This window comes from Cryptotermes secundus, unplaced genomic scaffold (assembly GCF_002891405.2).
Source record: "Cryptotermes secundus unplaced genomic scaffold, Csec_1.0 scaffold79, whole genome shotgun sequence".
Lineage (NCBI taxonomy): Eukaryota > Metazoa > Arthropoda > Insecta > Blattodea > Kalotermitidae > Cryptotermes > Cryptotermes secundus.
In genome coordinates, this window is record NW_019741974.1 from 723,744 (window position 1) to 739,870 (window position 16,127).

The 16,127-nt window shown below is 39.6% G+C and overlaps 1 protein-coding gene across 3 annotated transcripts in view; it reads right to left on the minus strand.

Moving 5' to 3' along the window:
* LOC111872830 overlaps positions 1-16,127 on the minus strand; it is an 81,485-nt gene that overhangs the window by 17,209 nt on the left and 48,149 nt on the right. For 2 of the 3 annotated variants that reach the window (XM_033754852.1, XM_023867036.2), the window contains exons 4-6: positions 14,031-14,251; positions 6,284-8,310; positions 921-1,032 (exon numbers count right to left, since the gene is read on the minus strand). In XM_033754852.1, the coding sequence (XP_033610743.1) occupies positions 6,805-8,310; positions 14,031-14,251 (1,727 nt within the window). In that variant the 3' untranslated portion in view covers positions 921-1,032; positions 6,284-6,804. The remainder of the gene's footprint in view (positions 1-920; positions 1,033-6,283; positions 8,311-14,030; positions 14,252-16,127) is intronic. The other variant, XM_023867037.2, reaches the window with a different exon arrangement.

A 16,127-nucleotide genomic window follows, 5' to 3' on the forward strand; every position in this document is an offset into this window, starting at 1 on the left:
GACTCGAGACCGAAGCAACTATGATAGTCTGAGAGGCAACGTCTTGAGCCAGTTTAGTAAACTGGAAACAAAGAAGACGTAAAAATAAAGACAAAACTTTGCGAGATCTAATCCAGTAGAATATATAAAATTGTAAATGAATCGAACCAATGCAGGTCAGACATTTCGACTTAGGAGACCGAATGAAACTGATTTTGGTTTTTATATGACTGGCTTGAAAAGCATGGGAACTAAATTACTGGCATTTCCAGTCCTGTCATTTTGCCGGATTGCATGAATTACTCTTCCTAACCCTTATAACGAGCTTAATGTTAGCCTGACCAATGCAGTGATCAGCCACTAACTGCACCAGTCGGCTTCGCTGTCTTAAGAGTGTTTGGATTTTTGTACTCGTAACCTTGTCCAGACCGGCATCCGAAATCATTCATTCCCATATGTAACTGGTACCGGAAAATCTTTCAAAGATAATAAAATTGCCGGAGCGTGAAGCTGACTATTTCACTTCCACGCCATAACACTTGAGCTTCCATGCTTCGACACATGATCAAATAGATCATTACCATTTACTTACGAAGGGACCTCTGTAGCTTTCCCTGTGCTTAATTAATTAAGCACTACGCCATGATAACGTTAGGGGAGAGTGGAGGTATAGCTCCATCACTCTTGGCTTCAGCACTAGATGAAAGTGAGTCGTCAGTTTCACCCGCTGGTAAATATCCCCGTAGGAGGTTGAGTGGGCTGCAGGGCTACACTAGATTTTGTCGAGAAGAGAGAAACCTTTTTTCTTTCCGGGAATTTAATCCAAATTCCTCTGCTATCCATCAAGTAGTCCGTCTTTATACCGACTGAGCTATCTAAACACAACTATTTAACTATTTTCAAGCAAACGGAGTATAAAAATTATAAAGATTTATGCAAACCGAATTGCCTTCCAGCCTCCAGGGTTTCAGTCCCACAGTACCGATATTTCTCCAAGTTCGTGTCACAAGCTCAGGATCACTGAGCTGATAGGAGTCCGTTTCGTAGATTTATCTGTAAATTAGAAGAATTTAAATGTAAATCAAAATGCATCTCATGATTCGATAGGACTGTGGTATTTAAATGATCATTTAAAAACTTAAAATGATAAATAATGGGAAAGAACAACACATTTCGACGTGGAAGAGATATCCGTATAAAACAATACTGTATACATGTGTAAGGCGAGTGAGGACAGGGCCTCGAGAACGCGGTATTGAAACAATCAACGGGGACACAACAGTAGCTGAATGACTAGTATTTTCTCGAGAAAGAACGACTCTGTCCTGTGCAGTTAGAAAGGAGAGAAGATTAGCACAAGAAGGATCTCCTATCTACTGATAAAGGCTTCAAGGCGAAGCATATGCAAACACAGCTTTCTTTAGTTAGTTTAATTTTTAGTTTCTGGAACTATAATGGGGACTGATATGTTGGGTTTTTGGACCAGTGGACCAGTGATTGAGGCTAGCTCTTTCTAACGGACCCAACTGAATAGGTATTTTCCTTCACCTGAGGACGGAAACAGATCCAGTTTCCGAAACGTCGTGTTTTTATTTATCTTAAAAACCAGGACGATGGATATAGTCCAAAAACCAACATATCACTGTGTTATACACCATCGTCAGAATCCTATAGTAACTACTTATAATGGGGACATTCGCCGACGATACAGCTATATTTGCAAGTCACCAAGGAATTTCAACAGCAGCATCCTACATACAAGAACACCTCAGTCAACTTCAACAATGGATGCACAAATGGAGGGTTAAAGTAAATGAGGCTAAATCAACGCATGTAATATTTCGATTGGAGCATGGGGACAGTCCAACAGTGCGAGTCATCAACATCGTAATACCGCAAAAGAGCACAGCTAAGTACCTAGGGTTACACCTGGATAATAAACTAAACTGGAGAGAGCATATCCAAAAAAAGAAAAACCAGATAGTAATGAAAAACAAAGAATTAAACTGGCTAATTGGCAGGAAGTCAAAACTGACAATGGAAAACAAGATCCTAATTTACAAAACTATCATCAAACCAATATGGACGTACGGCATTGAACTATGGGATGTGCCAGTAAATCCAACACAGCCATCAGACAGAGACAGCAGTCAAAAATACTCCGACAAACAGTGAACGCCCCACGGTACATAACCAATTACACACTTCACAATGACGTCCGTATGCCTACAATCCAAGAAGTCGTCAAAACAAAAACTGCCAGGCACATACAAAACATAGAAGATCACCCAAATCCACTACTCAGCCAAATACTACAACCAGTTAACAGGAGCCTTAAGAGACAGTGGCCAACAGATAATAATTGAAAACTCTGAGGTAACATCGCTGGACGTTAACTTCAACACACCTCAGCTGTAGCTAGGATACCTAGCACGGATCAACACATTAGCTTATAGAATGCACTGTATTCTGATTGCTGATCATGTATTATTAAAAAAATAAAGTTTCTGGAGGGGGAACTAGTCTGAGTACACTTGATTTGTCGGCCACTAATTGGTCTATTATACCCGTCCCGGATAACAGACGATGCGTGTGGAGCGATTGGTGGAATGATAATTGGTAGAGAAAACAGAAGTACTCGGAGAAAACCTGCCCTCTCATGAACTAACCTGTGCTCAAACCCGGGCCACCACGGTAGGAAGCCTATTACTAACTACTTGAGTTATGGCTTTACTTGTTTTGTTCGGTTGCGCAACTTGGTCTCTCATCCTCAGGGAAGAACAGCGATTGACAGTACTTGATAAAAAGTACTGAGAAGAATTTTTGTCTTAAGAAACAGGCAGTGGAAGAAGGGTAAATTAATTTGGTCTCTACATATTGCAAATAAACTGAAAAAAGGCGGATGAGTTGGACGGCGCTTGTGCTACGAATGGGAAGATTTCAGTTCCGAAATCGGAAGGAGGGAAATCGCTTCCGAGACTTAAGCTTGGTTGAAGGGAAAATATTAAAATACAGCCTAGAGAAAAAGTGTGCTTGAATTATTAATTTGCTTGGTCTGGCTCAAGGTAGGGACGGGTGACGGGGTCTTGTGAACACGAAAAAGAAACTTCGAGTTCCGTAAGAGGCAATTCAAAATAATCTGACGCCTTCATCGCATCATATATCCTTATTACAATGCCTCTTAGCCCATTGAAATTATTTCACTTCTACTGACACGGGTCCTGTGAAGACTTTCTCGAGAATCTCGTTACGTACTCAAGCCTGAAGCTACATAACGAAATTATTTTACAGGAAGTGCTCGTAACATCTGAGCTCATATCTCCGAAGGGCGAGGAAGATGACAACCACAGGGAAACACAGGACTGCTGTGCTCTCATACACAGGACAAAATTGTTCTACTACAAGAAGGGAAGGATTAGTGAAGATTTACTCAACTTCATAACTTCATACAAGTTTCAATTAGGCAGGAAAAGCTAGCGTATTAGAACGCACGAGTCGTGTGTAGATGCAGCGGCATTGGCAGTAGGACACACCACAAGATAAGTAGATGAAATGACAGTTCTCTATAATAGGTGTAGGAAGGTGAGCTGCAGGCTGGAATAGCGGTTATATTCTGGAAAATCCAATTAGAATCTCGTTCGAGTCCATCGGTTATTTTAACTGATACTTTCCGAAATTTCCCTCAGTTCTATCAGATGAATGAGGGGATAGTACTTTGAACTGGACATGAATATTTTACAAATAATTATCCATGTTCACAATTTTGGAATAGCATAGCCCATGTATTTTCTGCTGTAACATTTTGCCACAGCGTAGAGCAGAGAGGTATTGAACAATTTAAAAAACGGAAAAAGGCAGGCTTTGAAGACTTTTGTCCACAGAGTATTTCCCTCGCCAGAAAAGGAATATAGCACAAACAATTATAGCGGTCTTGCACAGAGCTGATCCCCCGTCCAAGGAGTTCTCATGACTATATATAAGATCCACATTTTCAGAATTGGTTATGAATGGAAGTAGAAGAAGAGTGAACATAACGTTTTAGTGCACTAGTGTTCATCTGCGATTGAAAATTTATGAAACTATCAGTCTTCAGCAATTATCTCCCCCAGTGTGAGTTTCTAACTTATTAGCACCGTACGATTTGGATACCTATTATTATTATTATTATTATTATTATTATTATTATTATTATTGGAGTGGGTGGGTTTCCCAATGCACCGCGACTAATAGTCTATTGTACGTCCCCCTTTGATATTCTAGCAGTCGCCATACCCTGCTGGTACTGGTGCTCGCTATCAGCCCCGTTCAGCCAGTTGGCAGTGGCTCCCGATACTTCCCCATCTACCGGAGGCATCGGAAACTACTTGGGCGGGAAACCTTGCCTAATTTTTCACAGAGGTCTCCTAGAGACATGAGGACCCACGGCTTAAAGTCCCTCCCGGAGGACTTGTTCCCTGAATTTTTCTGCCCTTAAAAATTCCACGACCTCCGCCGGTTTTGAACCCGCGTACCTTGAGTCATGAGGTGGGAACATTACCCCTAGACTACGGAGGCCGCTTTTGGATACCTAAGTTATTTTTTAATTTTACAGCGCTATAGCTCAAGCGGTTAGTCGCTGGCTTCTTACCGCGGCCGCCAAGGTTCGATCCCGGGTCTGGTCATGTTGGATTTCTCCGAGTACTTCGGTTTCCCCTGCCAATCTTCATTCCACCAATTGCTCCACAATCACCCTCACCTATCATCTGGTGCTGGCACAATAGGCCAGAAGTGGCCGCAGTACAAGGGACTTAGTCCCACCCCACTAACAATAAAGAAAAGAAAATACACTTTTTAATTTCGTTATTCGTCGTGAAGGTATTGGAATATAGCGTCTTGTGATGTGGCCGATCCAGACATATGATCACATGGAGCTGCCGGCGGATATCACAGTAATGAGGAGTAACAGTGCTTATTGTTAGGATGGAAGCGTGTTCATACCTCTGTCAGAAACCCGAGTGTTCTGAGAGAGTAATAATAATTTTTCTCAGTCCCTCCAAGGAAATTGTGACATAGAACCTTAAATTATACCACAACCACATCTATTCCACTAGTCGTAATTAGTCAGTAATAGTCCTGAGTTTGGACAACATACACCGATAATCTGAGCCACTGAAAGCGTCTTTATATAAACCAAGAATATATGGAGTATTTTCCCTGTAAATTTTACTGAACTACTATAATATTAAGTAACATTAAGTATCTAAAACATATATCATATTTGTTTTCTTATAGTTCAGAGCATCTTATACTTTTTTGTAAATCTCATCTCCATTTTTGGAAGAATTCAACCAAAATTGAAAATTGGCGTGCCATAGAATATTGTTTCAAATATATTTCCTTTCAAAAGCTAAAAGATTTCTTTGGAAGTCAAGGAAATTTTCTGAAAAAACACTGCATTCATATAATTGAATTTCTTGTACAGAATAGGACGAAATCGTGTTCATGCTAAATATTTTAAAATTGAATGGACTAGCAAACATTAGATTTTGTCAAGAATCATGTTAAGTGATTAATCTGTATTTGTGCACATCACAATTTACTTCAAAATTACTTCCTAGAAGGAAGAATACATCTTCTCCCAAAACAACGAATCATGTACATAATACAAAATGGAATACCGTGCTGACATCTGTTTATGTCTATTCAACAAAGCATGAGAGAAAGTTAACGCATGTCTCTATACAATATAACTTCTACAAATTTAATTACTTTGTCCACAATTGATCTTTAATAGTTGTCCAGTCCACTGTATTACTTTACTGGTAATTAGTCTAAGCAGCAAGTAAGTTACCTATTCTGTTAATTAGCATCTTTGACATAGTACAAAATGGACATACAAGGCAAACGAAACACATAAAGCAAAGGAATTCACGTTACAGTGGAAATATCAGCAGCTGCATTAGGGACATATTCACACAATTCTGCTGTGGTAACCAATTTTCTTTTTGCCGAAACAGAAATAACTGCATTATCATTATATTGATTAAGTTTTAAAAAAAATAGTCGTTAGTTTTATATGTTTTTAAATGTAGAAATATGGAAATACGTTAAATATATAAATCTCTGAAAATATTAGAAACTGTGTAGGGACACTGCTTACAGCTGGAGTTTCACATTTCTGACTTCCAGTCATGTAAGTGGATACTTGATTTGCAGTTGTCAGCCTCAGTCTTGAGGCTTATACAGTGCAGTGTTAAAACTGTTGGCATATAAGCTTCCATTCTTCGCGACTAGTGAGTCATTTTCCTTGCACATGTTACTGTACCTGTGTTCAAAATCCACTTGCGCAGCCGCAGCGCTCGCCTGCCATAGACGGGGCCTTCATCAAGTCTGTTTCACACAATTTCTTTAAAAAAAACACAGTCCAGTGTTGCAACATATAGACAAATGATCACAGCGAAATAATTTAAGTTGAAATTACCATCAGGTGATAGTAGACACTTAGGTTAGGTATCACTACACCTACATACTGACATTATTATCTTAATCTTCCAGTAGCAATTGGAACAAAATTTCAAGGCCAGGTCGCATATAGCCAGTAGAGGACTGGAAGAAAATATGGCGGATCTGAACATCTTGCAGTTCTGTCTCGCTGACACACAGGTTAACAATTTCAGGTTAGTGTATGATTTAGGTCTGGAATTTAACAACTGAAATGAAACAACAAACTGTACACTTTCGTGTTTGACATGTATTCTAGACATTCCTCCTTATGTCTGTGTTCTTAGTACAGACAGGAGTTGTATTGTGAATGTCACATTCTCCATCAGTGCCGTGAGATAAAATTTATACCGGCAAACTTTCATTTTTATGTAAGAGGGAAAGATCCTCTTCCTTAATTTCGTTTTGTTCCTCTTTGTCCTTCGAGAGAGAACAATCTTCGGCTTTCTTCTTAATGATTTCTTCCTCGACGTTGAGGATTTGAGAATGTGGGAGTTGAACTGTGTCATTTTCATCTTCTTTTCGTAAGATCTTCGTCTGTTTTACAAGCAGCGATTCTGTACCATGGGTGTCATTGGCAGATGTGTACAACATGCTTACTGAAGATTCATTTACATCCGATAAACTTTGCGTTTGTTCTGCAAGACTTGCAACACCAGTCTTTACATATGATGCCGCTTTGAAAATAACTTTACTAGCCAGAATGTCTGGGTCCAAGCATTTTTTACGAATGAATCTTTCGGATAATTGCATTGACAACATGAATTTACTACCTTCACGAGCAAGCTGACCTTGATTTAGATTATCGTAACTGGTATGTAAGAAAAGTGAGTGTCTTAGACGCTGAGCTTGTGCGTCGGTGTCACTGAAATGCGTCTGCCTGTCCTTGGATAGAGTATGGAGGGCGGGAAGTGTTGAGGAACGAGAGAAAGTGAACTGTGGTACTCCAATTATTATATTCGCTGTGTGATTCCGAATTTCTTCTAACTTAACATCCAATCTTTGACTTGAATTTCTGAAGTGATGTTCAATACTACTGGACGATGCAGTAGTCTCTTTTTGTGTTCTTGAGCGATGTCTTGAATTCCTCTGCCTTTTCTTGAAAGACCTTTGAATTTTCAAGTGTTGTTCCTGAAATATTTCAATATCTTCAACCTTGGGATATTTTGTTGGCTTCTCAAAAGTCCTTGAGGTTTTATTATTATTACTACTTAAATTTTCTGTGCTTGACTTTATCGGTGAGACTTCCTTTGATATTCTATTATTAATATCTGTGGGAAGCCATGGAAGGTTTATGTCACTTTCGTTGTCAACATACCAAGGTGGTACCAGAAAATCTTCTGTCTGATTGTCAAGACTTAAACTATAAGGCAAAGTAGAACTGGAGGAGAATGCAAATCCCGAACAAGCACCCCCCTTCTCACTTAATTCCTTTACTGTCTTGTCTCTAACGTCCGTCGAAGTTGGTTTGGAATGTCTGCAAATTACGTTCAAGTACGTCTCATTCAACTTGTTTCTCGCTTTCTTCAGTTTGATACTCTTGCGCGAGTTGTTCTTAGTGAGTTCCTCCATGCTAACATAAACCTCTGGTCCTGTAGACGTGGACGCCCCCGATAACTCTGAGTCCACCGTGCTGTCTTGTTGCTGTGAATGGTGACGCCGGAAAGAAACGACGATAGGGCGTCGGGACGCGTGCAGACGCGCCATGTCAGCTTCCAGGTAGCGACGCAGGCTGCCGGTGCCGCAGTTGCTGGCATTACTGGTGTTACTGTGTCTGCCGGAGAGAACCGTGTAGCACTGCCACCTACCTCCTCGCGCCCGTCGTCTGCCCAGGTAGCGCGCCAGTGTGTCCTGCGGGCAAGTAGGATCACCCTGTGTTACCTTAACATATCAAACTAAAATTTCCAAAAATTCTAATGTAGACATCAATCTGAATTGCTACGTAATTTTCATTTTATACGAGTCAGATACAGTCAGATATGATGTCAAATTCGATTTTCTGTCTTACATGTGGTCCAAACCCGAAGTATATATCATTTATTGCAATTTCATATTATTAATATAATATAGGATGCTTGCTTAATATTTAGTGAATATCAAGTACAATAATCTGCTATATAAATTGACCAAATTTCCAGAAATTATATTAGTTTCCGAAATTCTTATTCCAAATTAATGTGAGAATAGGTAGAAGAACCGATGGGAGAAAATTAAAATTGAAAACACTTATATATTTAAATTGGATTTATGAGAATAAAACGAATTTCTTTTAAAATTAATTGAAAACATTCCCATATTTCAGTAGGGAAAAATGAAGATGAAGGGTCGGATGAAACTTCTAAGTTGTATCCAAATATCTCAGTTACCATAAATTTTAATACACGTTGTTAAGTATTGTACTCCAGTCTAAGTAACTAAAGGAGTGATATTATATCTCAGCATCCTGTTGCACTCTATACGATAAATGATACACACTCCGTCCCAAGTGCAAACAATATATATTATATGTCTTTGATCTTGTTCTTTTCTACACTACATGTTTCGGCCTCTATCGGCCATCATCAGGTGTATACTCTTAACGTTGCTGCCACACTGAAACCCAGTCTAAAATTTAACATTTAAAAAACACATTGTTATTTTTGTCGTATTATCAACATCTACCTCGTTGATATGTGTCTGGTATGTAGATTATATTACACACGTCAAATTTTCCTGTAGTAGCACTATAAAATCTTTAGTTATGATTTTAAAATCCTTTAAAATTTTCTCTAAATTTTAAATTTAGAATTTAAAATTGTTAGGGTTACTCGCCCTATGTCTAAAGTGCTGGAGCGGCTAGTTCTTGTTCCACACTGTACAGGTGTTATCTGTAATATACAAATATTCGTATTATTATTTTACGTACGTAATATTTTCTTTTGTGTTTATTTTGTTATTTGTACTTACTCTGTGTGGTCTTCCTGTGTGCGTGCCGCTGCTTGTCTTTACTACGTGTGCTGTCTGATGTATTGTGTGCTGTGTTTTATGTTAGTGAGTGTAGGGGGGGAAAGGGTAGTGGGGAGAGAGAGTTACCGTTAGTCTGTGTAGATTTCGTGTATCGTTTGAAATATGGGATTGTGTGTTTCTATGTGTGTATCATTCATTTGTAGGCCTTTCTTACTTATTTTATATATATGGTATTTCTCTAATGTATTCAAATGTCTGCCCTTCCTTCCCGTTGTTACGACTTCCATTACCTGTGTTATTGTTCCGTATGCATGTCCTGTATTTAGTATGTGATTTGAGTACCCATATTTCAAACGATACACGAAATCTACACAGACTAACGGTACCTCTCTCTCCCCACTACCCATTCCCCCCTACACTCACTAACATAAAACACAGCACACAATACATCAGACAGCACACGTAGTAAAGACAAGCAGCGGCACGCACACAGGAAGACCACACAGAGTAAGTACAAATAACAAAATAAACACAAAAGAAAATATTACGTACGTAAAATAATAATACGAATATTTGTATATTACAGATAACACCTGTACAGTGTGGAACAAGAACTAGCCGCTCCAGCACTTTAGACATAGGGCGAGTAACCCTAACAATTTTAAATTCTAAATTTAAAATTTAGAGAAAATTTTAAAGGATTTTAAAATCATAACTAAAGATTTTACAGTGCTACTACAGGAAAATTTGACGTGTGTAATATAATCTACATACCAGACACATATCAACGGGGTAGACGTTGATAATACGACAAAAATAACAATGTGTTTTTTAAATGTTAAATTTTAGACTGGGTTTCAGTGTGGCAGCAACGTTAAGAATATACACCTGATGATGGCCGATAGAGGCCGAAACATGTAGTGTAGAAAAGAACAAGATCAAAGACATATAATATATATTGTTTGCACTTGGGACGGAGTGTGTATCATTTATCGTAAAGGAGTGAACTGTGACATGAAAATAAGCACACGAAACGCTTGTAGTTCCATGCTTTATAATGTTGCATAATATCTTATATTGATTGGAAATGTAAATATTGTGATATATCCCACATTATTTTGCATCTGCATGAAACAGAGATTTGTAATTTTAAAAAGTCAACTCATTTTGGAATATTTCTTACAAGTTTTCTGAATATCATCTCGCATGAGCACAGTGTATTTAAGGCACACGGACAACCTTACCTTAAAACATAAACAGTTTTTTCACATTAAAATTATCAGAAATTATTATTATTATTATTATTTATTGCTAGTGGGGTGGGACTAAGCCCCTTGTACTGCGACCACTTCTGGCCTATTGTACCAGTCCCAGATGACATGTGAGGGTGATTGTGAGGCAATTGGTGGAATGAAGATTGGCAGGAGAAACCGAATTACTCGGAGAAAACCTGCCCCAGCGCCACTTTGTCCACCACAAATCCACTTGACCAGACCCGGGATCGAACCCGGGTCACTGCGGTGGGAAACCAGCGACTAACCGCTTGAGCTATGGCACGGCCTAAATAACACTAACTTTAAAGGAGTGCACAAATTATTGTAAGGTGGAGTACACGCGTTTGTAGTAACATAGTAGTAAACTTAATACAAGAAATTTTACTGGATTACGTTCCCTCTTTGAAAATGATGTCGACTTTCGTGAGTGCAGTTTTTACGTAACTTATCATTCTCGAAGGTCCTGTTACAAATATATCTTATATGTAAACAAAAGTATTGAATTTACTAAAACCAATTTTTATTCCAACAATTATCCAATCAATCTGCTGTGGGCTACACTTAATTAAGCCTGACAGTCCCAAGCCTGTAAAAATACGATACAAGGAGTCCAGAAAGTCTGTCCTGGAATTTGGAAAGCCACGTTTTGTTAACTGTCATACATATTAAATAACAGAAAGACTCAAATGAAGGTTAACTTCTAAAGTTCCTCTCAGTATATCTCATAGGTCTAACTAGTAATTAAGCTGAGACATTCCGAACCTCAGTATCTCTAGAGACAACTGCAATAGTTCTCTCAACAGAGGCAGTGACCCGCTGTTTGAGTTCAAATAAGACGGAAACCTGCTCATTATACATAAAGAACGCCATTTTGACAACAAGTCCACAAGATAAATTTGTGGGCGTCAAACCTCGTGATCTCAGGGTCCAAATGATCCGGCCTTCCCTCCCGTTTTGGGAACAACGATAACAGATCGAAACCTGATTCAGGAAGAAATTAAGAGGAGATTGAACTCGGCAAATGCTTGCTACCATTGAGTGCAGAAAATTTTGCCTTCTCGTGTGATGCCCAAAAACATAAAAATTAGAATATACAAAACTATAATTTTGCCTGTGGTTCTGTATGGGTGTGAAACTTGGTCTCTGACATTAAGGGAGGAACATAGATTGAGGGTGTTTGAGAACAGGGTGTTGAGGAGAATATTTGGACCGAAGAGAGATGAAGTGACAGGAGGTTGGAGAAAACTGCATAATGAGGAGCTTCATAACTTGTTCTCTTCTCCGAGTATAATTAGAATGATCAAGTCAAGGAGTATGAAGTGGGCAGGGCATGTACCACGAATGGGGGAGAGGAGGAATGTGTATAGGATATTGGTGGGGAAGTCAAAAGGAAAGAGGCCACTGGGAAGACCAAGGCGTAGGGGGTGGACAATATTAAAATGGATCTTAGAGAGATAGGAGGGGATGGTATGGATTTGATTGATCTGGCTCAGGATCGGGAACAGTGGAGGGCTCTTGTGAACACGGTAATGAACCTTCGGGTTCCATAAATTTCTGGGAAGTTCTTGAGTATCTTCAGAATTGGCGGCTCCTCCAGAAGGGCTCAGCTCCATGCGTAAGTAAGTAAGTAAGTAAATAATACAAAGCGATATTAATGTAACGGGTCGCTCCTGCTTGAAAAAAAAATTCCAGGCTCCTTCTGTGAGATTTTTCGATTATCATTATATAATGTTATAAATATCATCAGGTTTTTAAGCCCACTTGCTGCTAATTTGGATCTGCCGCTGACAGGTTGACAAGCCGATTGACAGCAAACCCAACCGTACTACACTAAACCAGCTCGGACTCCTATCCCGCAGAACAGCCTTCGTCGGTCGGGAAAACCACTTTCCTCGAAGACAGTTTCAAACCTAAGAAAATCATCGGAGATATTACACTACATGAATCAATTTCCTTATATTTCATAAAGTATAGGCTTATGTAATATAAAAGTTTCAAAATAAAGGTTAAGAATTTAATAACAGGGGCCAGTAGATTTCGTAATATTGACATCATAATATCAAGAAATTTGACAAACTTCGTGAAAAAGTTGGGGTTGAATTAAAAACCAGAACAAAATAAGACGTCCGATAAAACATTATGTTGAACTCCAATAACATACTTAATATAAACCGGTTATTTTTAATATTAAACATGTAAGAGGACAGAATGGCGCGCTTACCCTCTTCGTTATGTGGTATTTTTATACCTAGTTCAAGGAATGTTAATAAAATGTTCTTTTTCCTTCATTCCAATATCACTTTTTGACGGCCGCGGGACGTCTGCCAGTTCCACTCATGTCAGTTGCTTTTACCGCTATAGAAATCAGCGGATGAGATATGAAAGAAGAGTTACTTTATATCGGGTATATTATACATGTACAAAAGGTTTATGTACTGTACCTGAAAAGTGTTGGAACAGTGACAGCACTGTAATTGCCTGTAGTTCCGAGCGGAGTGTCCATAAATCCGATCATTCAATCCAAAACTTCGCTATAAGTCACACGTGACAATATATAATAAGAGAGACATTTATTGCCTGATATGTTTACAGTCTTAAATATTCATTGAAAATATGTACAGTGATGTTATATTTTAGCGTCCTGTTACATTGATTCATGTCCATGGTTTATGCTAACCGTCTTACAGTGTATACACTTTTTCACCTTATTCTTCACTTCCACACTACATGTTTCAGCACTCATGTGCCATCTTCAGGTGTCTTTATGCACGTACAACAGCAGTACAACGCATGCAGTAACAGGAGCAAAACACAACACAGAACACGATACACAAATGTATGTAGGAGGAATGTTCACATAAAAGAGGATTGGCGTAATTCGCGTGTTTGAGTGCGACGTAGGATGAATCCTGAAAAGTTTTATTATTTAGAATTCATCGACATATATGACGAATACAGATTTTAGTCATTTTAGAATGAAGACATCATGGCATGCAGTACAATAGTTTAACGTGCATAAAGACACCTGAAGATGGCACATGAGTGCTGAAACATGTAGTGTGGAAGTGAAGAATAAGGTGGAAAAGTGTATACACTGTAAGACGGTTAGCATAAACCATGGACATGTACAGTGAGTTCTTCTTTGTTAGCGTATTCATTCGGAAGCAGGAGATACTCCTGTCAAATGGAACAGGCTTAAGCCCAGAAATTCGTTTCGCTGTTGATATTTCTAGGAATTTCAAGATATTCGTGTGCACCTGTTTGTCATGTTCTCCTTCAAAATACATGTTTATGTATGAAACATCATCTTTAAATAAGGAAATGTCATCTAATAACGTTTTATGCTTATACCTTGAAAGCTTCACGGAATTTGTGGGACATGATGTGGTAAAGGACTGGATTCACAGTAGTAGACAAGTAGTACAGCACGCCTGATATGTAGGTGAGCGTGTGGTACACAATGATCATAGCTGCACTGGGACGCTCGTCATGGTTGCCAGCCCCATAAACAGCCAGGAGGCGCTGTGCATGGAACGGCGCCCAACAGATGAAGAACGCCACGACTACCGCCACTGGAACAGATTTAAACATTTATTGCTCTCACTGAGGACACTCGTTTCCTAAGTGTAATGCCCACCACGTATCCTCAAAACAGATTCGCGTGAAATATAATCAAAATTTTCTTTCAGACTTTCTCCGAATTTATCCTTATTAATGGAGCTTTTGTCGATCACAGTGGCCGCGCGGTCTAAGGCATGAAATATTTTCTTCCGTTCGAACCCTGGTATCCTAGGTTCGAATCCCACTCAAAACATGGATATCTGTCTGAGTTTATTCTGTGTTTGTGTTCTGTGTGTTAGGTAGCTGCCTTGCGACGGGTTGATACCCCATCCAACGAGTCTTATCGAGTGTCTAAAATTAAAAAACTAAAGATGAACGAAGTGTTGCACGAATACCCTATGCCCCAATTGAGACAAACAGGAATAGATAGATAGATAGATAGATAGATAGATAGATAGATAGATAGATAGATAGATAGATAGACGATATAAGATGTATGAGTATACATGAACAAGATGTAATCTCGTAATCAAAGTAGTTGTCGAGTCATGTAGTTAGGCACAATATTGCAAGTCGGAAACTTGTTAATATGTTACTGCGACCTTGGAGGTCGCAGAGGATAAATGCCTAGGTTAGATGCCAAAATGTAGAAATTAGACAAGTGGCCGTAGGCTACGCTCGAACTACGGCGCACGTAGCCAGCAAGTACTAATCAGTTGACGCCGAAAGCTGTATTAGCTAGGAAGGTACATCGGCAGAGGTCTACAGCCTACATGCCGCAACCATGGGACGGACCACGACCGCACTCGTCACGACAATCCTCTCTGCAAGCAGATCCATGCAGGGTACCACCAACAGCGGAATGTGATCAGTGTAGGAACTCAGGCTTGCGTTAAACAGCGAAGAGGATATAACTGTACTTAGGATTAACAATTTCAGCAGTGTAAAATGATAAGTATGTATATAGCCAGCCCCTGTGACTTCAGCTTATTGTAGAACCCGCCCCCCCCCCTCCCGAAGAGAGAGGACCATGTGGTGGCAACGATTACTAAGAATATGTTCAATTAACTGCTAGGCTTCTCTCATCTCTCCAGTCGTCGGGCCCAGATTTTGAAAGGATTCTCAGTCCATGCTGTTCCTCATGGGAAGGCAGACATTTACTGTGGAGGGAAGAGTGGAGTGACAATTTATGGACCGTGAGAGAAGAGAGACCGCTCAGCTATGAGTTTTGAGAAAGCTCCGGTGCAGAAGTGCCTGAGTTAACTCCAGTCGGCTACCAAATTACTCGTCGTCGGCACAATCTTCACGGAGGCACGACCACAGCGGGACATATGATAACATCAAAACACAATTTTTCGGGCAGTTACTCTGCTTTTCCTCTGTCCTATCGCGCACCTCGTACAGATCAATGGAGATATTACGAAAATTATTCCTTAATCTTGTCAATCTTATACGGTAGACTCGTCGTTTAAGACAATCTACAAATGTTGTAGTATAGTTAATGGACATTGTAGTAGTGTGGTACTGTTTCTACACGACGGTTGCGAGAAGGATTATGTGCTGCTTGGCAACGGCTTAGCAAACACGTTCCCGCGGGAACGAGACGCAAACAACACAGTTACAATGGAAACGGAGATGTTTCCTATGTGGTCAATGCGGAGGAGTTATTTTTGAAGACAATTAAGTTGGCAAGAAAACAGGGATCCAGCGTGTAAGACGGCACTAAATTAGGTCACAAAATCAATCAGGCAAATGTTCCGAAAAAAGGAACTTGAAAGGTGGGTAAAAAATAGGTAACGCTGGAGTCACACCTCAGGGGATATGGACAACTGCGAAATCCCTCCTAAAGAGGGATGGACCAAGGGCACCAACTGCTCTTCATGGTAC